The 23,123-nt window shown below is 34.3% G+C and overlaps 1 protein-coding gene across 1 annotated transcript in view; it reads right to left on the bottom strand.

The window, feature by feature from the left end:
* The window catches only part of LOC118195941 (uncharacterized), a 186,468-nt gene that overhangs the window by 52,150 nt on the left and 111,195 nt on the right, over positions 1-23,123 (bottom strand). The window contains exon 6 of the mRNA XM_085813888.1: positions 16,144-16,309. Within this exon, the coding sequence (XP_085670014.1) occupies positions 16,144-16,309 (166 nt within the window). The remainder of the gene's footprint in view (positions 1-16,143; positions 16,310-23,123) is intronic.

Raw genomic sequence — 23,123 nt, 5'->3', positions numbered from 1 at the left:
AAATGCATAAAAACATTTCATCATAAACGAAATCAGCTCATTCTTTCCAAGCAACAACATGATTTTTTGTTGCCAAACCAGGAAACAAAAACATTTGACACTTCAGATTAATACGTATATGTATGACGTCATGATTTAAATTTAATGTAATATAACAACTTTTTCTCAATGTCAATAAAAGAATTATAATGGCAATAACACACCGTGTCAACCTAAAATAAAAAATTGCCAACATGGCATTAACGAAAAATTTTCGAAATGCAATGTCGCCACATGCAATCGCATGCTTTCTTCAACTCAAGAATATGACCTTTTATTATAATATATTTAATCTGTGGCAATGCTATTTTTATTTCATATTATGTAAAGCGTAATTTTTGATTAACAAACACTACGATTTGAAAGCGAGCGGTGGCAATAGTATTCGAAATAAAGCAGATTTTTATCTCCAGCGCATGAGACTGTTGCCATTCGAAAAAATGAGAAGAAAACTATTGTACGAGTAGGAAACTGCCAAAACTTTCTAGGTTTTTAGCCCAAAGGGGCAATTTCCCAGATGGGCTATTAATTTTCTTTTGATATTTTGCGTTGGTTCACCTCAAACGTCTGAATCACTTTTCAGATTGTTGCCACCAAATATTACAGCCCTGCATTATATTTAAAGAAATTAAATAATGAAGGATCTGCAGGAATGTATGCAAGTTTCTCGCCCTGTGAAAAAGCAATGTGAGACCTAGTGACATCAAATTTTGAATAACGTTGTCCTCCACTCGAATATGGGCATCTGGAAGCCCAAATTTGGAATCTGGAATTTTTTTATTAACTGTTTCATATTTTGTAAAACTATAATTTATTTCATATTATCTATTTCATATTTTATTCAACGAATACTTGATTAACAAGCTCAGAGATTTCGAAGCAAGCAATGGCAACATTGTACGAAAAAAAAATGATCTCCAGCGCGCGAGACTGCGCATCGGAAATTCTAAAGATATGCTCTTTTTAAATATTTTGTGATATTGATGTTGAATTGAATTTTACTCCTTAAGTGTGAAGAACGTGATATTTAATAAATCAAGGTAACATACAAAAACGTTGGAAAAACGTCCCTTTGGGCTTAATGTACAATCTGAAGGCTTTCAGATTTTTTTAATTATTTATTATTATGGTGTTTTTTAATCTTATTTGTACACATATTTAGTACTTCAAGAGTTGTCACGAGCTTTTTTGATAGAGTAACCACAATTTATCGAACGTAAAAACATAAGGGCTCGTATATCCGCCCCTGAGAAATTTACGTGGAAATTTTTAAATTAAACCTGAAGACATTACCTGAGGGTATAAATGTACAATTTTAATTTAAATTTATTTTTAATATTGAGCAAAGAATTCTACGTGTATAAATAAATAATTTGTTAAATACAGATAACATTTATAATCTGAGATTTGCTCGCATTTCTAAGAATAAAACTGAGTAATCATATTTTAACTAATTCAATAATTTATAATGGAAAATAAAATCAATCAGACATGTTTATTAAACTAAAATAGGACTAGAATCCGGAGCTAGCATTTCAACTTAAGCAAAATAGGACATTAAAAGATTTTGATTTTAGGATTTGAAAATAAGTAATTACCAAAACAATAATTAGATGTATAATTACTTTACCATTAGCCTAAAGAAAATGTAAATCAAATCACGGTTTTTTAAATGCTGAAAAATGAAACAAGGTTTGTATTAATCTATGATGACTGATATTAAACTTTTAACACATGAATGATAAATGGCTGAAAACATAGCTTTCTTTCACGATTGACTTAGTTTGTTATGACTCTTAAAAACTTTGGAGATAATGTGCCATTTTTTCATCTTGACAGTTTCGGAACGTAATATACTTGGTAATGAAATTCGGTTGAAAGAATATCAATAGGCAGATCTTATCAGGTGCAAGACTGGTTTTAAAGGGAGATAAATAATCGGGAAACTCAAAGAAGAAAGCTTTCATTTGCTCGTGTGTTTATGGAACAATGAAATGCTGCAAATTATCCCTACGTTACATGAATTATTTTAAATATTTAAAACGTTCCTTACAGAAAAATGAACGTAACAGATAATATTCTGAAAGTAAGCTTGCTCGTTCAATAAACATACGTAATTTTAATTTTTTGCAACAGAAATTTATGATAAGGAACTGGTTTATTTGATTAATTAACCTAAGACTTTACTTAAAATTTAAATGCTCGAGAATCTGAATTAAAAGTTAAAATAATAATAATAATAATAAATACACACACAAGCAGAGAATGAAAAGCTGAGATGATGGTTGCTGCTGTTTATCTTGATGTTTACAGTAGATCAAGCCTGTGACTTATCAAAAATGAAACCAGGATTTTATATAAGGCTGTAATTAAAATTTAAATGTTCTAGAATCTGAATTAAAAATTAAAAGCATTTAGATAAACACACAAACAGAAAATCTAAAGGAGATGCTTGTTGCTGCTGTTTATCTTGACGTTTTTATCATATTAAGCCTGTGATTAGTCAAAAATGAAATCAAAACTTAATGTAAGACTGTATTTTAAGTTGAAATGCTCGAGAATCTGAATTAAAAGTTAAGAAACAAAAAATAAATACACACACAAGCAGAGAATCAAAAGCTGAGATGATGGTTGCTGCTGCTTATTTTGACGTTTTAAGTAGATCAAGATTGTGACTTATCAAAAATGAAACCAGGACTTTATATAAGGCTATAATTAAAGTTTAAATATTCTAGAATCTGAATTAAAAATTTAAAAATAATTAAATAAACACACAAACATAAAATCAAAAAGAGATGGTTGTTGATACTGTTTATCTTGACGTTTTTAGCTGATTAAGCCTAATCAAAAATGAAATCAAGACTTAATGTAAGACTGTATTTAAAGTTGAAATGCTCGAGAATCTGAATTAAAAGTTTAAAAAAAAATAAATACACACACAAGCAGAAAATTAAAAGCTGAGATGATGGTTCCTGCTGTTTATTTTGACGTTTCCAGTAGATCAAGCTTGTGACTTATCAAAAATAAAACCAGGATTTATAATACATATAAGGCTGTAATTAAAGTTTAAGTTAATTAAAGTTTAAGTTAAGTTAATTAAAGTTTAAATGCTCTAGAATCTGAATTAAAAATTGAAAAAAAATTAAATAAACACACAAAGATAAAATCAAAAAGAGATGCTTGCTGATGCTGTTTATCTTGAAGTTTTTAGCTGATTAAGCTTATGCCTAATCAAAAATGAAATCAGGACTTCAAATCAGGAATCAGGAATCAAAATGAATGAAATGATTCAAAATAAAATCAGGAATCAAAAATGAAATCAGGAATACAAGACTGTACTTAAAGTTTACATGTTCGAGAATCTGAATTAAAAACTTAAAATATGTAAATAAACACATAAACAGAAAATGCTTGTTGCTGCTGTTTATCTTGACGTTTTCAGCAGATAAGCCTGTGACTAATCATAAATGAAATCAAGACTTTTATCGTTCTTCATAGATATTGGCAACCTCAGGCTGTAGCAAGACTCGAATACAATTAAGTGATGTTTGGTTTGGTTTATTTGATTGCGGAAAAGCACACGAGAGCTATCTCGCCTGGAGGAGGGAGACCTTCGTGGTGGATTTTCTGGGCTAAACTGGTTCATACACACGTTACTACGAAAAACCACGAAACTGCCCATGCAGCCATCCCGTTCGCCGGGATTCGCATCCTGGACTGAACTAACTTTACCACTTCGCCACTCGTGAGCCTACGCTAATGTGAAACTTTCAGGCACAACATTATTGCAAAAGCCACCAAAACCAATTTTCCTTTCATCTAAGAATAACTATGATTATGAGAAAACATAGGACGATTTTTGGAGTCCTCTAGGTCAAACCTTATATCTTGCAGTTTTTGATGGTAATCGAACTTTGGATGACAGTCGTAAATTTCCCACTTTTGTTTCTCTTTGATCAAGAATCTCTTGGACGGAATCTGGAGTCGTTTAATAACTATCACTACATCTAAGGGTTCACTTGTCGTTGGTCAGAGGGGCCTACCAACGGCTGAGCGGTAAAATCGCTGAACACTGGTAGTTCGGTCCGAGGTTCGAATCCCGCAAACGGGCTGGCCCCATGTGAAACGTGTATACGAGCCAGCTTCCCTTAGAAAGACCTCCACGAAGTCATTCCTCACCTTAGGCAGATAGCTCTGTGCTTTGCCGTATTCTCAATACACCACCACCACAGCCGTTGGTCAGAGACCTTTTGCACATAGAACTGACAACATGATTTTTCACAAGTTCTGTTTCAGTTTTGGTTAGGAAGTCATGCTATTTGAGAAACCAAGATTCTCATATCCCATTTTGTCTATAATTATATGCACTAAATTCATTTGAATTAGTTAGGCAATCAGTCATTCTTCTTAAATTTCTTACATCTTTTATTAATAAACTTCTAATTACTTATAGGAATGATGTCCGGTTAAAAATAAACCAGTCGTTAGAACACAAAGGTTTCCATCCCGGGCATGGAGATATAAATTATTTCATAATTGTTTTTTTTTTTTTTTTTTGATCTCAATGTTAAGTCTAAAAGTGTTAGTTATTAATTGTTATATAATCTCACTCAGATGTTAATTATTACATTTCCTTGCAATTTAAATTAATATAACTTTTAGCCCAAAGGACGTTAGCGCAGAAGGGCTATTATTTTCCTTTTGGCATTTTGTGGCGTTTCTCTTTTCAAATTGTTGCCACCAAATATTATCGCTCACATTTCGTACATTTTCGTAAGAATTTTGATATTTTTAAAATGAAAATTCTCATTTTCGTAAGAATCTTATATTTCGTAGACTAGCAATAATTTATTTAGATAAATAAAAGATCTTACGCATGTGAAATGGAAATAATTTCCTTTTTTGACAAAAGTGAAGTTTTAACTTTTAATTTAAATCAAAATTTCCTGACTTCAGGTGCATTGTTATATCACCAATCAAATGCATTATTATTCAATTTATATATACATCAAAAGCATGAAAAATTAAATTTTGGGTATAGGAACATTAATATTTTATCGAACGTGAAATTTTTAAAGAAATGGGTTCACATAAAACGGAAAGAATTTTTCCATGTTATTAACTGAGTCACTGTTTTGCTGTTATTTTAAGCATATTTGCATAAGCTAGAAAGAATGTTTTTCTCTCAGTTGGTGGCGCATATCAGGGAAAATGCGTCTTTTGTTCTGCATGTAAGTGGAAAGATACGTCGCCTTGTCAAGGTCATCCTTGGTTTGTAGCCGGGAGATTTTGTATTATGCCTAGTTAAACATCACTTTGCCTTTTAACTAGACACATCATTTTGCCTAGTTAAACGAAAATTATGTATTTTGCATTTATCATCTTCATTCGTTTTGGATTTCCCCGTAAACGCATTAAAAATGCTACATACGTAACATAAAAGATAAATGCAATAATAAAATACAAAATAATACCTTTCATAAGTCTTTGCATGATTAGTAAACCGTGATTGATTTAATAAAGCCTGATTTTTAAAAATACGACTTCGAGTTTAGAACACATGCTTAGATTTGTAGTTTACAGGATACTTGTTAATTGCATTAGAAAATCTCAATGAATTAATACATATAATTTTCTTATGGTTTGGTTTATTTAATTACGGCAAAGCACACTAGGGTTATCTGCCTAAAGGGAGGGATGCCTTCGTGGAAGACCTTTTAAAGGAAACCGGCTCGTATACACGTTACACATGGGGAAAACCACGAAAACCTTCATGCAGCCAGCCCGTTCGCGGGATTTGAACCTTGGACCGAACTACCAATGTTCAGCGACTTTACCGCTCGGCCGCTAGAGGGCCTATAATTTTTTATAAAGTCTCAATATAGTAACAAGTATTCTCATCAATTTCATGTAATTTTAATACACAGAGTAATTTCTTAACAATAACAAGGAAACACCCATTGCATAAATGAAATAAAATTAGACTTTCCGCAATCCCATTGCATTTTTTCAAATTTTCAAATTATATTTCTCTTAGAATGATATTCAAAATTACCATTTTCCAGCTAAAATATTATTTCTAAAAGTTATTGCCTCAAAAACTTTTAAACTAAGCACATATTTTATAGAAATATTTGATTAGTTTATGATTTTAAATGCTGTTGTTGTTTATACTCACTTGTCTGACGTAGTCAGCCCAAGCCGACGAAATTCTTCGTGGGAGGAACGATAGATTACACCAGCCGTTGGCATCAGCCTTGAGCACCATTCAAGTGACAGTGCGATTTAGCTCAGCTTCGCCCCCCCCCCCCAATTTTCATGGAGAGCATCCTGGAGGACGGGTCCGAGCGTCTCCCATTCCTCTTTCATTACCACCGACCTTTCCAGTGGACTTTTGCCTCGCATATTTAGAGTGCCCCTATGCCACACAGACACAATACATTTACAAACATCCATGCCTTCTCCGGGATTCGAACCTGGGCCTTTTGGCACGACAGTCAGCGACGCTAACCACTATACCGGTAGGGAGGCATGATTTTAAATTCATGACGGTATTAAACAAAATTTCAAGGCAGTTGTTTGAAAATGGGAAAGCATGCAAGGGCTGCCTGCCTAAGAGGAAGGATGACATTGTGGAGGAATTCTTAAGGGAAACTAGCTCGTATTCATGTTAGACATGTGGAAAACTACGAACGCAAATCATGCAGTCAGCGCGTACCACTGAGATTGAACCCCCCCCCCCCACACACACACATGTAGAATTCTCAATAGTCGGAAATTTTAACACCTCAGCCTCTAGTGGGGATTTTTTTTTTCCTTTCTCTTTCTTAGTTTTTTTTTTTTTTTTTTTATAAATATTTACTAAATCTTACATGGAAAGCCAGTATAGTCTGTTTCCTTTCTTCAATTAATTTTTTTAAGTATATCTAAAAATAGGTATCTTCCTTCATAGCAGAAGAAGCTCATTTTAAAATTAATCTTAGTGTTACTTCTCAGAAAGCTTTGTAAACGATCATATTCCATCTAAAAATGCTTTTTTAAGGATGTTGCCTGAGGCTTCTTCCGTAATGTTTTTCGTAGAAAACATACTCCACTTAATATTTGATACCACACAAATTAAAGGAAAAACCCCACCTTGAAAATAACTTCCGATGTAAACAAACTAAAAAATTACTTTAGATTGAACGCCCTCGAGGATAAAAATGGGCGCCCGCTATTGAAGAAACATTAAACCATGTGCAGAGATCTCAAGTAAAACAAAAAAGAGAAATGGGGTCCAATTACGTAGTTGACCATCCCGCGGATATGCAGAATCGCAGGGCTTATAATGCGGAATTAATTATCCGACGTGGATGGTTGTACGGGGGAGGTTGTTTCGACCTTGTTCCGCGTTCCCTCCTGACATATGGTCAACGGAATCCGCCTACAACTATTACCTGACACCTGTTGAATGAACGTGCATTACGCCGTGAAAAAAAGGGCAGATCGCGGAAGAGGGGCCATATCCATATACACATACGAAGTTGTTTACCCCAAAAAAGTGTTACCAAGCTTAAAACAGGGCTGTAAGGATATAAATGCATAGCATATGCATTTATCTTAAAAGTCGTGAACGGAATCAAGAGGGGGAGGGGTGCAGACTTAAACAAAGCTTTATTTTTAAAATGAGAAAAGTGTGCAGGGATAAAGCAATAAAAATATGCAAAATAGCTATTGAAAATATCAGTGAACGCATAAAATAAATATAAAATATTTGATGTGTACACCACATGACTTCCTTGTACGGAATATTAAATTATACGCACTTTTTCCTGAGTTTCATATAAATTTATTTCCGCAAATTTCATTACAAATGTATTACTCATTCAATTAATTTAGAGCTCCCTTCGCAGTAAGGAAGAAATACATAAAAGCTCAAAATACCTTCCTTAAAAATTGAAAGATATAGAAAAACATAAAACACCAAATACAATTAAAACGATTAAGAAAAACAATTTTTACAATTAAAATTAGTTTCTACGCAAAAACCAGCAATTCGGCCAGCAGGCATGAAAGCATACTTTTTGGTACACAAAAATAAAAGTCTCCTTTTGGTTCCACTCGGCAAAAAGACACTGAAGGTGCAGAAAGCCTTAATTCACTATTCTGCTAAGTTTGAAATACAAACAAATATTGCTGCTATGATTTAAAAAAAAAAAAAAAAAAAAAAAAAAGATTAGGCTTAGCAGCACTTCAACACCTTTTAAATATTTTTAAAGATTCCATTAGAAAACGTTTTTAACGTCTTTAACCGACTTTTCAACAGCAAATAAGCGACTGAAATATGAATAAACAAATAATAAAAAAAAATTAATAAAAGAAAATATAAACAAGTAAAGCGAATGAAATCTAATCACTGAAGAATAAAATAAGAAAGGAAGAGAAAGGAATGTAAATAAATATATTTAAGTTAGAAAGAAGTTACATAAGTAATGCCAATAAAAATTATTACAGCACATAGAATAGTTTCTTTATTAATTACTCTAATTTTTTTACTAATTTTCCTGCGTATACTGGGTATCTGTAGTTCTTGATAGCAAATATAATATTTTATGCATACATGCGCAAAATACTATAAAAGTATAGCAAACAAAAGTGTACTAAAGTGTGGTATGCATCTTTATGCAGATTTATCGACAATTTTAAATTTTTTTCGCTTTATTTCTATTATCTATGATAATAAGTTTTTTATAGGTATCTAATGACCGAGAGAAGGATTATATAGAGGTACTTACACCTTTGTAGAACAATTTCGGGTTTGTTTAATTAAGGGGGCTCATACACCTTAGACCCCTTAACACCCTTCGAATATGTGACTGTTGCAAGAATTAGAATATTTTATTTATTTTAAAATCAACTTTCAACTTTTTACAACTGACTACATAATATAGCTGCTTTCTGAAATAGTCATCAGAAAGTTTGTGTTGCCATAAATATTTTTGTAATTGAATCCGCTTTGTGACAAAATGTTTCGTCACGTTTCCACCTTGCGCGCACGATATTTTAAAAATGGCTAATGGTACATACTTGAAATTTGATGGAATTCTTTATATGAGCCCTATGTTTTAACGGAACCTAAAATCTTATGAATATTTTAATATTAAAAAATTTTGTGGACGAAAACATTACAGATTTTTTTAATAAAATGCATTTTGTAAACTCGACTCCAAACAAAATAAAAATTTAACATGAAATTCTTAGAATTTTTTGGTTCACAGTCGTTTCCAAATGTTATAAAAGCTATATATTAAATATGGAATTAAATTATGCAACAGAATGTTTTAAACTGTGGTGGAAACATGACGAAAACTTTTCTCACAAAGCGGATTAAATTATAAAAATATTTGTGGCAACACAAACTTTCTGATCACTTTTTCAGAAAGCAGCAATATTATGTAGTCATCTGTAAAAAGTTGGAAGTAATTGCTTTTAAAATAAATAAGTTATCCCAATTCTTGCAACAGTCGCATATTCGGAAATCTTATGGGGTTTTAAGGTGTACGAGTCCCCTTAATGTTTAAAATGTAAAGTGTATTTTTTGAAATGTTCGATCTGATAGACTTTTTTTTTTCGGGGGGAGGGGACTAGAATTTTGTATTGTGATTACAAAAGGATTCTTCATAAAATTCACTGATTTCCATTATTCTTCCACTACTTTTCAGAGTTCAATTGTGGTAGGTTTGCGCTTAGAAAGGTATATAGGCAATGCCTGTATCAGTCTTCATTATTTCAAGTACTGCAGTAATTTGCTCTCTTTATATATTTTGATGCAGCTACAGACATCGCCTTTAGGTTAACTAACATTTTAAGTGAACTTAAGCATTAGTAGTTAACGTACAGTTAACTATTAAAGCTTATGTGGTACTACTTACTACTAGCGTGTACAGTTAACTACTAATACTTATAATGTACTTTAATTTTGTCTAGACATATTAAGAATATTTGAAGCCACTATATTTTTCTCCATAATATTTTGTATAAAATTGCCAATTGGTGCACAGTCCACATTCGTGCCAAAGTGCACCAGTGTGTTTCCATCAAGCACACTGCACTTTAAAAGCCTCCCTTCTGCCATATTACTTTTAAAGTATATGTTTCATGCATCATACTTTGAATGCTCATACCACTGTACAAGTACAGTTTCTTAAATAATCCTGGAGGGGTAACTGATTTCTCTTCCTTAGAGTTGAGACATTCTAAACAAACAATTTAAGATGTTTTAAAGGTTCGAAAGAAAATGTTATGGCATCCCCTTTCGAGCATCTTAACTTGTGCACAAAATATTTGAAGGCATATTTGTATAGCTAAGATTGTAGAAACAGTAGGATATTTCGAAGCAGGAGACATGAAAAATGTGCAATTTTCTCGCTGGGACTCGAACTTCGGACCTCTCGAATACGCGCCGAGCGTGCTGAACATTACACCACAAAGGCATACTAAGAAGGCGAGAAAATTACTTTATAATATAATGATGAACCCATGGTCTTCTTGAGCTGCTGACAGTATATGCGTTCTGAGCAAGTTAGAGTCTTTAAAATATTGTCACAAAGAACCTTTGGGCACTTGTCTGTTTAACACAAACGGGGCACACGGGCATTTTGGGCAACCAGTTCATATGGATCCATGGGCAAATAGTCAAGTGAGTTCAGTAAATTAAAACATACAATTCCATAAAAGTATTGTATGGACTTTCTTGATGCATTGTGCGTAACATTTTCTTTACACAGTAAATGCAAGATTCTGAAATTTTCGGGGCGATTAAATGGTAAGGCTAATGCCACTCTCAAAATACTTCATTTTTACCAAGATTTTATTCTTAGTAACGCATCTTTAAAATGCTCTCAGTTATCTATATATGTGTGTGTGATAAACAACGTCTGGCATATCAGTTCTGGAATTAGTTCTTGAGGGAATGAAGTAATAACAGCGTTTGGCTTTTAGTATCATGTTAGATATATAAGCTGTACTTAATTAAATCAAGAAAGTCGAAATGTTAGCTTTAGATTACAGCAAAGTATCGTAGTTTCACTTTCAGTAAGTCGATCAATCAATCAAGACCTTTTTAAATTGTTACGGAAAGATGGCGACTCCCATTCGAAATGCGTTCAGTCCTGACCTTCTGAAAAGCAGGCATACCAGTTCAGCCTACGAAATACGATTGCTGGTAACCTTTTGTCTGTTGTTGATTTCTAACTTACAGTAGATCAATAACCTTATTACATTTTTATCAGTATTTATAGATCTTAAAAACATATATTTCTGAATTTTAGTTTCTTACTAACACCGAAAATGTAAAAGAGACATAATTAACATCTATAAATTTTAGTGTACTGAACTAACATACATTTTATAATGTTATGAATAATAATAATAATAATATACCTTGAGAATAACCTCATAATCCTCATAACCTCATAACAATATACCTTATAATGCAGTATAATGTAACGTAAATTTTACTGTTATTTTACCACTATGAAAAATTCCAAAATTACAATGAATCTTAAGTTAGTTATTAAATATTAACTAATTTTTTGAAGCCGCACATAAGTAACATTTTATTGTATTTAAAAGTGCGGTTGGAAATATATACGTAGGTAATTTGCAGTCATATTAAGCATGAAAATTTTTATCAATCAATTAAAAAAGAAGTAATTATCGTGTAACTGCAAAGTTTTTCTCCCTCCTTATCGGGTCCCTTCTTGGTGTAATTAAAAGAAAGTGCGGCTGACAATTGGAAAGTCCGAAGTCCTGGTATGGGAACTGCGGATTTTGCCATTTACTGTGTTCGAAAGTTCTCTATAAGTGGTGCTCGAATTAAAAAGTGGTGGATGATAATTCGTCACCACCAGGGTTGGCGATTGGGTTCAAGCCTGCCGAGTCACCCTTCCAAGTTCCAAGTAGTGAAAGAATGTAAAGTTTTATTTCCCTCCTTTACTCATGCCTTCCTGGTGTAAATGGATATCACGTCCAGCCAGCAATCGGAAGGTCCAGAGTTAACCGGTGACTGATTCCAGTTTTGGTGTTTCAACAGCATTTACCTCCTGTTATTGCTCAATGATTTCAGTCTTTATATATAAGTCGAGAAGCAAGAGTTGAACATTTTGGAAAAGAAGTCCTGTTATGCAATTTGTAACTAGAAAAGATCTTCTTCGGTCCTTTGAAAAAGGAAAGTGCCGTACCAGGAATTTTATGCTGTGAACAACACATTTTTATCAGGACACCTTTAACATAGTTCACCAACAGGCAATTGCTTCAAAAATGATTTTTTGAATTTGAATTACTTCATTGTGACAAAACACACTAGTCAAAAAACTACCTGTCTCAAGAGAAGAGCGTCTTGGGGGAAGAGTTTTTAGAAACAGTGGCTCGTATTCGTCCTACATAGAGGAAAAACAACGAAAACTTCCATACAACGAGCCTCTTCGATGAGATTTTAGTCCCGGTCCCACTACCAGTGTTCAGAGTCTTACCAGTTTGGCCACTGGTGGGCCTCATTAATCCCGACGGCAGATTTTTCTAAATGAATTAAAGCTTATAAATTAAAGTATCATATAATTCCGAATGGAAATATTTTAATAACCCATTGTAGATTTTTAATAACATTGAACAACATAATTTCACTTTTTTTCTTTTGACATTAAACCATCTTTAATGGCGTCTCTCAAAACATTTTGAATTGCTGTGTTATATCACACTTCACCTTCCTTGCATTTATTACCCACGCGGCTTGGCAAGTGTTACAGTTGCGCAAATCATAAGAACTCTATATTCCACTTGCGACCTGGCAAACGGTCTGTCTCAGAGCATTGCAAATTAATGTTTACAATGAAATCTAAGCAGGTCCATCACAGACCGAGCGGTAAAGTGCATACTGAATACTGGCAGTTCGGCCCGAGGTTCGAATCCCGGGCAAATGGACGTTTTCGTGGTTTTCCCATGTGTAACATGAATACGAGACAGTTTCAGTTAGAAAGTCCTCTATGAAGGCAGCCTTTTCCTTAGGCAGATAATAAATAATTAGGAAGATAAATTAAATACACCATACCAAATCTAAACAGAGAAAGTGAGTGATAATTTTTGAACTTGATATGCATGGGAATCTGACAATCCTAAAATCACGTTTTGGAAAACACATGGACATTGCCTCATGTTTCACATTAATTAGGCAAATGTTGGTATAGTATTCATAATCATAATTATAATAGCAGTAATTCAAAATCTAGACCAGTGTGTTGCGAGATTATAGGCGTTCAGTTTGTGTTCAAGCTAAAATAGTTTCGAATTTTTTTAAAACTATTAATTAACTTAAAATAAAATACCTTTCCGGCTCATTGTATAGATAACAAACATAATTCATAGTAAAGTCAATAATGAAGCCTCGTTATATTTCTTAAGCGAAGAAAAAGTAAAGAAGAAAAGATAATGATTTAAGATTTCTAAATACATATATCACGTTGCTTAAATTTAAGTGTTTCTTTTCTTTTATATAATCCAGACATTGATTTCAGACGCGCAATTAATAACAAACCCTTGAAATTATCACAGGCTAATATGCAAGATTCATCACGCAAAGCGCAATTCTTTGTCCTCTCTTCTCGATTCTGGACGATTGTCACCTGGTCACAAACGGAAGTTGTCTTTTTTTAATATTTTTATTCACTCTTCCTTTCTTTTCCGTCAAAAAAGTTTTTCTCGGATTGCTAGCGGCAACAAGGATAAAATATAATAACCGATTTTATCACTATTTCTTTTCTTTTTTTTATGCAGCTTGTGCTAAAGGACACCATCTGCTTTGCGGTTTGTATGATGAATCAAGGCAAAAATGAAGTTCTTCGGTGTCTGCCTTGAAAGAATAGATGTGTACAATAGGTCACGTGCTTGTCAATGACCATATGCGAGAAAGTAATTATATCAGGATTTACCGTGCGTAGCGGAAAATTGCGATTGCATCGTCTTAAAGCATGTCCACCGCATCTAAATAATAGCAAATATGAGAGAAATTTGCAATACAGGTTTCGTAACTTAAATTGCTGAAATATAACAAGGAAATGATAAATAAATCTTTCTCTTCAAGAGAATAGTAGTAAAATCCCTATTATATGACCGTTTGTTATACTGTAGGGCAGGGGTTCCCAACCCTATGCCCGCAAGCACTGTGGCGCTCGCTGATCATTTAACGTCTGCTCGCCTCTGTACGATTACAATAAAAATGTTATAGTTTTCTATGTGAAAGTTTTCTCATTTTTAATGAAGTAGAAATTGCGTTTAACACAGATACCAGCACAAAGCAAAATGCGACCGATCTCTTTTTTTTTTTATGTGCATGTTCTATTCTCTAGTAACTGTATTAAATTATAAACTAGCCTTGAAAAAGCAAACGGTGCTCACCGTCTAGCAGATGTTCTAGAATGTGCTCTTAGACTGCGTTCAGACGGCGGCGTAAGGGGCATTGAGGAGTAGTCATAAGGGCATAAAATACGGGAATTCCGTTCACACTTGCAAGAACGGAGTGTAAGCCGTGGCCAATGGGAGAAGCTAAATTTGCGCATGCGTGGATGTGTCTACAACTTTCTCCTGCTCGATTGATTTTCCACGTTCGCTCTGCTTGTTTTGTAACAGCGAAATCTTCAGTAGAACGCCGCTTCGTTTTAGCTTCGCTCTGATTGGTCGACGATTATCCCAAACTCGGCGTAAAGTTCAAAACTTTTAACCCTATGCCACGAGCCCTAAACGAGATTTTGTGACGTAGCACAGATTGGTTGCCTTGGCAACGGAGCTTGACTTTAACCACTTATGCCCTTTACGCCCTCGTCTGAACGAAGCTTTAGGAACAAAAAGGTTTAGGACCTCTGCTGTAGGATTTACTTTAATTTTCTAATATTTATTCTTATATTGGAACAAGCCTTTCTTATAAATTATGAATTCCCACCTACATTTCCCTAGCAAAATGAGCTTTCAGGATTACGATTTATGCAAATGAGGTAGAAAAGAGTTGAGTTGAGTTGAGAGCAGAATCTGGACACCCGTGCGGCTTACTAAGACTATTCGGGTCTAGTCCAGGTTCCACAACTATCCGGGGCAACACCTCATGGGGCCTATAAGGGCATACATTGGTTCTAAGATGACGTGTCATTCACGCAGCCTGAAGTCTGCGCTGTTTTGCGAAATCTACCGAGAAACGAAGCCCCAGGGCCCGATTCGTTAAACTACAACATTGTCAAGGCGATGCATCAGGCAAAACCAACGTTTCTTAAAAATTGTTACAATAAATTGCTTCAACTGCGTTATTTTCCCAAGCCCTTTAAGACAGAGCAAGTTATTCTTTTCCAAAAGAGGTAGAAAAGAGTATTTAAGCTGAAGGTCTGGGTCATTTTAGTAGAAGAGCGTCGTCTACCTTTCGGCCACGTTGTTGCTGCTAGTCTAAGCTACGGCCGTACTTCTATGAGCCTGCTAGTATACGCCGGTGATCAACAAATAAAAAACATCTCCGTAAGTTGATTCTGTGCAGCTTCGGCTGGTTAATTTTATTTAGCATTAAATTAGTTTTTTATTTTCTATCTTAAACCCAAGTGGAGGGTTGTTGTACGCCCGAAAAGGGGCCATCTGTTCATTATTATGGGTAATTTAACACTTCTTTGGACCTACAAGAACTCATCGAATAGTCGCGACACAGTTCTTTAGTATTCTAGCTTTCAACGAACTCTAGTTTAGCTAGGATTTTACAATACAACATTTCTTTTTATCTCCACGAAAACCTGTAATTTCATACTAAAAATTATCACCACTACTACTATTACTATACAGTGTGTTTCGTATACGATTTATTGTCCATATTACAATGAAAGTTAGTCACAATCATAAGAATAGCTATTTATGTACTCCAAGATCACTACAGTCGTCTATACGTAATAGTTATTCACGATAGTTTTGTGATCGTTACGGAGTTAAATACAGACATACATTATCCCACATATTTCCAAGAGATAATTGCCAATCTTTTGAAATTACGTCAGGATTTCAAGGAAATATTATGAAACATAATAAAAAAATTTGACATTTTACCTGTGTGCAGGAAGAGGTGGTTCCTCAAATTTGTTTGTTTGCTGAACCCTCTGTTGCATATATGACACTTGTAAGGCCAAGAACCGTTATGGACATACATGTGGCTCTTTAGATCACCAGGAGTAGGAAACGATTTAGAACATAAATTGCATTTGTGAGGCTTTTCCTACAAAATAAAATCAAATTCATTAGCGAATCTTTTAATTATTAAGAAATAAAACATGATTTCTTTGTCCATATTTTACAGTATAATAATCATTATTTTAAATTTTTAAGCTTCATTGTAAAAATAAAACTACGTAATTTGAAAAATCTGGAAAATATAGCAAATCAATGCTCGAGTTTTCCATATTTATTGCGAATTACTTACAAAAATTAATAAATAATGTTCCGAAAAAATTTATAATTATATCCGAAACAAATAAAATTTTTCCGTTTTATTTTAAAATAATTAGTCTGTGCAATTCAAGGTTCTGTAATAATATCCTCAGCTTTCATTGAATTGGTTAAGTTCACTAATAAATAAATTGGTTAAGTTCACTTCAACATGGCTCATTAACTATATCGAATTTTTTTTCTGCTTATCATAATACAACCAAAAATTATTTTAAGAACATATTACAATTACAACAACAAGAACGTTCTACAGAAGATTTCGCTGTTACAAAACAAGCAGAGTGAACGTGGAAAATCAATCGAACAGGAGAACAGCGAGGGAAAGTTGTAGACACATCCACGCATGCGCAAATTTAGCTTCTCCATTGGCCACGGCTTACCACCCGTTCTCGCAAGTGTGAACGGAATTCCCGTATTTTATGCTCTTATGAGTTAAGAACATATTACAATTACAACATATTACTTTATCATTTAAGTGAACAGAATTTCGAATCTACGTTACTCTTACTTCCTTTTCTCATCATTTTTATACATCTACTATTTCCCTTCGTTTCTTTCAGTTTCCCATTGCATATATGAATGAATATACACACAGATTCTTCATTATTTAAAAAAGAATAGTTTTATTTTATTACGGTGTTTGAGCTTAAATATTGTTTCATGCTTCTGTTATGTACTCAATTACCAACTTTAAAAATATATTTTTTATTTTCATTTTCTAATATTCAATTTTGATATTATTAGCTTTTAGTTCTCGCTGATAATTTTACAGCATTTTGACCAAATTGCAAATTATCTTTGATAAAGCCATGTATATGTTACAGTGAAAGACCGAAATTGGAGAATGTCGACTTTCACCGGAGAATGTCAACATTCACCAAATACGTCGGTGAAAGATCGAATATTTCTTTACATTCTTGTACATTCGGACCCTTACCGGTGTATGTCGACAAACATAATATACTATGGTGTAGGTCGAAAAGAGAGGAGTATATGTACACGCTGTCATTCCAAAAGGAAGTGTTCCACAAATAAATGCAGTTGTAAAATCAAGGGCCTCTTGTGCAATTCAGAGTGTCATAATAGTTTAAGTTGTTGCAATAAATAAGAATCACATAATTTGGTAAGTTTATAACTTCTATTATTTTTCTTTCTTATTTTGAATGTACTGTGTGTTTTAAGTTCTTATTCTGAGTCTCAAGTGCGTTTTTTCGGGAAATAAATTACGGAGAAGGAAATATAATATTCTTATATGTTCAACATTCACCATTAGTACATGGTGAATGTCGACATTCACCGGTGTAATTCAGAAATAAGAGTATTTGGAAAATATTTCGGACATACACCAAGCGACTATGTGAATGTTGACATTCACCGGTGAAAGTCGACATTCTCCAGATTTCGGTGTTTCACCGTAACATATATAAAATGTGCTCTTTTTAACGTCCGTCTATCTGAATGTACCAACTCATAGCTTTTAATATTTTGATGTATCTAAAAATTCTAAGTTTTAATTTCAAGTCTTGAAACAATGCAGATCCAGTTTTTGTATCAATAATACCATTATCATTAGCAAACTAAGGTAATGTTCAATTGCAGATGGAAATATCAGGCAAATCGCAGATTTTTGAAGTGGTCAAAACTTTCAGTCAAACTGGACTTACAAGATGATGAAAAACTAAACTCTAAGAACAAACAGCTGGATTCAAATAAACGATAATTTCCTTGTATTTTCTGTCTAATAAATAAAGCTATTTGATTCAATAATTATTTAGTATTAACTGAAAGTACATAAAATGAACGCTGAATGTTGCCTATATCCTTTGCATCGGTATAAAAAAAATGATGGTTTCCGTTATTAAAACGCAATTAAAAGCATCCAGGAACAAAATAATGCATTCAATATTTATGCCTTTCCTCTAGCTTTTAGAAGTTTCCGCCACACACTAAAAATTTTAAAAAAAAATGTTCAACTTTTATAAGCGATTTGCATTCAGTATGCTGAACCATACTAAATATTTGAATCCCGTATATTAACAATACTAAACTATATAAATTGCGCATATTAACTGTACTAAACACTATGAATGCCGCATAATACGTGCGCCGAAACCAAAGCACCAATCTTTAGCAATCCTCTTCAATCAAGGTAAGATTACAGCTGCAGCGTATCTCAGCTAATTGCTTCTCTTCCTGACTGCTAATCTCGCCCTTAAGGATCCTAATCAAGTGCCCCGTCTCTCAACATGAATTTTCAATCTTCCGGTATGATCTTGATGAAACTCGGTGCACTTTTTACTCTTAGCTTCGTCAACTCCTTTCTCCGCACCCATGGCTTCAGGCATAACTTCCATAATATTGTACAAAACACTCACGTGTTTTGTACTTCTCTTCTCAGACACCACACCTCAAATTAAGAGGCTATAATACCCTCGTATTTGGATTATGCCCCATCCTCTCTACCTCTATTGCTTGTGCCATCTCGGTAATGTTCATTTCTGGGGTTGTTGAACTACACACCCAGATATTTCTCCTTTTTTCTTTCTCCTTCACACTACATTATTAACATTTACTTAGAGACAACGCTTTGTCTGGATATTATGCTATCCACAAAAGCCTTTTTAAAATCTCACTCTTTCACAACCAGGAAATTCATATAGACTGGCATATAAAACAAAGTCAGAGTAGGATTTAACATTTTAGATTTTGTTTGTTTATTTTGAACAAAATACTTTCTAATTTAATTATTAATGTTAAAAAAGCTTACTTTTCGTAATTTTCAAGGAAAGCTATTTCACGTAACTGAATGTTTTGTTATGAATGGCTTTTTATTTTTGTAAAAGCAGCCCTCGTGTTGATTTTTACACGTTTCGCTTCTTTAATAATAGCTCTAATTTACGCAATTTATTGCACATCTAATTTATATGATTTGCAAGGTTTCACTATGAAGTTTTAGCTCCTATTCTTTTGATATTTATGAAGAAAACTATTTTAAAAGCCTCAGAATGTAATGGTGATCTTTCTCCTTTTAGGACGTAAAAAAACTCAGAAAACTGGATATCTATCCAGTTTGGGAGGCTGGTAACCATGTAGAGACATTAGGTATTTTGGAGCGGGAGACATGAGAAATGAGCAACGCCCCCGCCGGGACTCGAACAACTGACCTCTCGAATACGCGTTGAGCGTGCTGACCACTACACCACGAAGGTAAGAAATCGAGAGAAGTACCTTATATACTCCCCCTTTTAAAGGGCGACTGGGGTTTTAGGGTACCCAATCGCCAAATCCTGGTGCTGAAGAATCATCATTCACCACCTTTTAGTTCGGGAGCCACTGTGGAGATATTAGGTTACTTCAAGACAGGAGAGATGAAAAATGGGAAACCCCTTCGCCGGGACTCGAACCTCGCACCTCTCGAATACGCGCCAAGCCTGCTGACAACTACACTACGAAGGCATGCTAAGAAGACGGAAGAAATACCTTATCACCAAGCGAATCTTTCTTCCCAGTGTCATGGAACAAGAGAATGAATATCGAAACCTATTACCATAGAGATCTACAACACAGTCAAAGCTGTTTACTATGGTTCTATCTCGTGAACATGTGTTTGAAAAATTACTCGATTTCGAGACGCAAAGGAAAACATTATGTCTGATCGCTATCTAAATCATCATAAAGAACTCGTGGAGAAATTCAACTGTGCCTTCAGTCAGAAAGTTCTCGATCTTCTGATAACGTATCTCGATCTTCTGATAACGTATCTCGATCTTCTGATTCATCGTATGAAATCAAGTCTGTGACAATGTGACATTTAGTTGCTCCTGAATGGCATCACATAGGTACTCTCAGCACTCCCTGTTACACAGTTCTTAGGCAAGCGCTGGGTCTCCAGAGTCAAATAGACTCAGACCTGGATGTGTTTCTGTTTTTAAAACGATAATCAGTATTGATGGACATTATTTCATAAATTTTCAGGACATCGTGAAAACTGTTACTGTTAAATTTAATATCAATCGATTATTTGTCAACTTAACATTAGTCTTAATTTGTTAAACTGCCGAACAGACGGTACAGTGGTTAGCAGATGCGGTACAGAAGTGCCCGGGTTCGGATCCCGGAGAAGGCACAGATGTTTACAAATGTATAGTGTCTTTGCGGCATGAGGCACTTTAAATATATGGCGAGCTAAAAGTCCTCTCGAGAGGTTGCTGGTATTGGAAGAGGGGTGGGAGACCCTCGGACCCGTCCCTCCAGGGTGTTCTCCATCAATCTGGGGGTGGAGCTGAGCCAAGTCGTACTGTCAGCTGAATGCTGCTCAAGGCTTTTGCCAACGCAAGCACAATCTTGTTCTCCTTACCCCGATGAATTTTGTGGGCTTGATCTGATGTTACTGTCAGGCAAGTGAGATAAGTCACAACAACACAACATTTGTTAAAATTAATATTAGTCTATTATGGTCAAATCAGTTTTGAATGTTTGTCTAAGTGGTGACATTTATTCATCTATAAGAAGAGGGAATGTTTGAATATTCAGGATTATAATTTGCTTCAATGTCTTTAATTTTCTTTATACCAGGAGCCATCACCATCATTGCCATATTATACTTAGGAAGTAATTTTTATAAATAATTGCCACGTACTTCGACACAAACACACGCACATATATAAATATCACACATCCTAACATATGATACTCATATTACTTTTTTTCATAGCCTTTTACACCTACAGTGTGTTACAATTTCTTTATTTTATTTAGAAATTCTTGATTAAAACTATGTTTCTAGGATGATGAAAACTATATTTCAGCTTTGACTGTTAGTAATTCATTAAACTAATTGTTTTAGGTAATCTTTATAAAAAGGAATTCAGTTTCACGCGTATCTTTTCGAGCAATAAAGTAAATTAAATTGTATTTTGGATCCATCAGAAGTCTTGTCACGGATTTCACAGAAATTTCTCCGGTGGTCTCTTAAAACATGGTAAGCAGTTTTTCTTACAGGCGAGGGAACTCTGTTGAATATATTTACTTCATATATTCAACATTCCATTGATTTTTACTTCATACTGTTGCGTTTTTCTTTTCGGACACCAGTTGTTACGCTATTTTCTTCTTTCACGCTCGTACGGAGTTTGTAGATTTGGAGTGAATAACGACGACACTTGATGAAGTATCGAAACACACTTATTTACCAATATTAATCAGATAATTTCAAAATCACTTTTACAGTTGTCGAACTGTTATAAACACGCTGACACGTCCTTCACACTATCAGGCAATAACGGTGGACATAGCTTCACCGCAAAGCACCCGAGTACAGCTCCCAAATCTGCTTGGTCGTTCTCGGAACTCCACGTACTCTCGAGACTCTCCACGCGATGCACTCGACGATACACAAGAGTATAGATCTCGACGCAGCACAGTCTAAGACAAAACTCGACGATGCACTAATTCGCGATGCACTAAAAGACTCTCTCGATGCACTCGACGACCAACTCGGCGCTAGACTTCCAGACAATGACTGACTATCGGCTTGCTAGACAAGGCATACACTAACTGACTGCGGTCCAGCAGGGTTTATATAGCTTTCGGCTTGTAATCGAGAACATTCTGGGCTAAATTGGTAAGAATTCGTTTCAGAAGGTTCTCCATCCGTCCATGGTATATCGCCAATTTCGTCCCCAAATGTCGCCAAACGGGAGATTTCTCGTCAAATATGGCAACCCTGCCTTCTTTGCCATTTTATGGCAACCCTAAAACTGCTTTGCAGGGAAGCTATCTTACCACGCCTGTACATTTCGTAACAATACCTAATACGATCATTAAAAACTTCACGAGAAACCTCTCATAAATATCCATGAGCACTTTTTGAAACCATTTGTAGAGTCATTTCGTAGTATCGATGTTGAAAATTTAAAAAATATGTGCAGTGCACATCTAGAATACACATATATAAGAAATATGAAAGCTTTCAGATTTTAGCGGTGGTCCAAAAGGATTTGTTTAAGATTTTTTATGCTCTCGCTTAGCTTGCGGTCTATTAAACCTTCTGTTGCACTCATTCCTGCTAATCCATTTGTTTCGCCTTTTTAGCTTCATTATTAAGCATCATTTTCTTCACAATTCGCCATACACAATTCGATAACAAAAATCACAAAAGTTTTATTTAATTTAACAAAATTTAGAATTTTCGATGCAGTGTTAAGTGTTCGTATAAATTTTTATACAATTTTTTTCACGCTTTTCTCAGTTCGTCAAATCAGTGCTCATTTTTCTCAGTAAGAGGTTAGGAAAAACATTTTTGTTTTGCCTTTTAATAGAAAATTGTGTGTTAACTTTATTTATTAAATATCACGATATTCGTAAAATTCTTCGTAAAATCATGTCACGTAAAATTCAGAACCGCTGAATCACCAGATATTTAAAAACAGCGCATCTTTAGAATTTCTAATAGACAGTCTCAGACGCTGGAGATGAAAATATTTTATTCCGTACAGTGTTGCCACTGCTCGCTTTCAAATCTTTGAGGCTGTTAATCAAAAATTCAGTAAAATTTTACAAAATATGAAATTAATAATAAAGCA

This window comes from Stegodyphus dumicola, chromosome 1 (genome assembly GCF_044657685.1).
Source record: "Stegodyphus dumicola isolate Sdum_Otavi_A_Nest chromosome 1, ASM4465768v1".
NCBI classification, from domain to species: domain Eukaryota; kingdom Metazoa; phylum Arthropoda; class Arachnida; order Araneae; family Eresidae; genus Stegodyphus; species Stegodyphus dumicola.
Note: the sequence above shows the minus strand (reverse complement) of the source record. Positions and strands in the feature narration are given on the sequence as shown.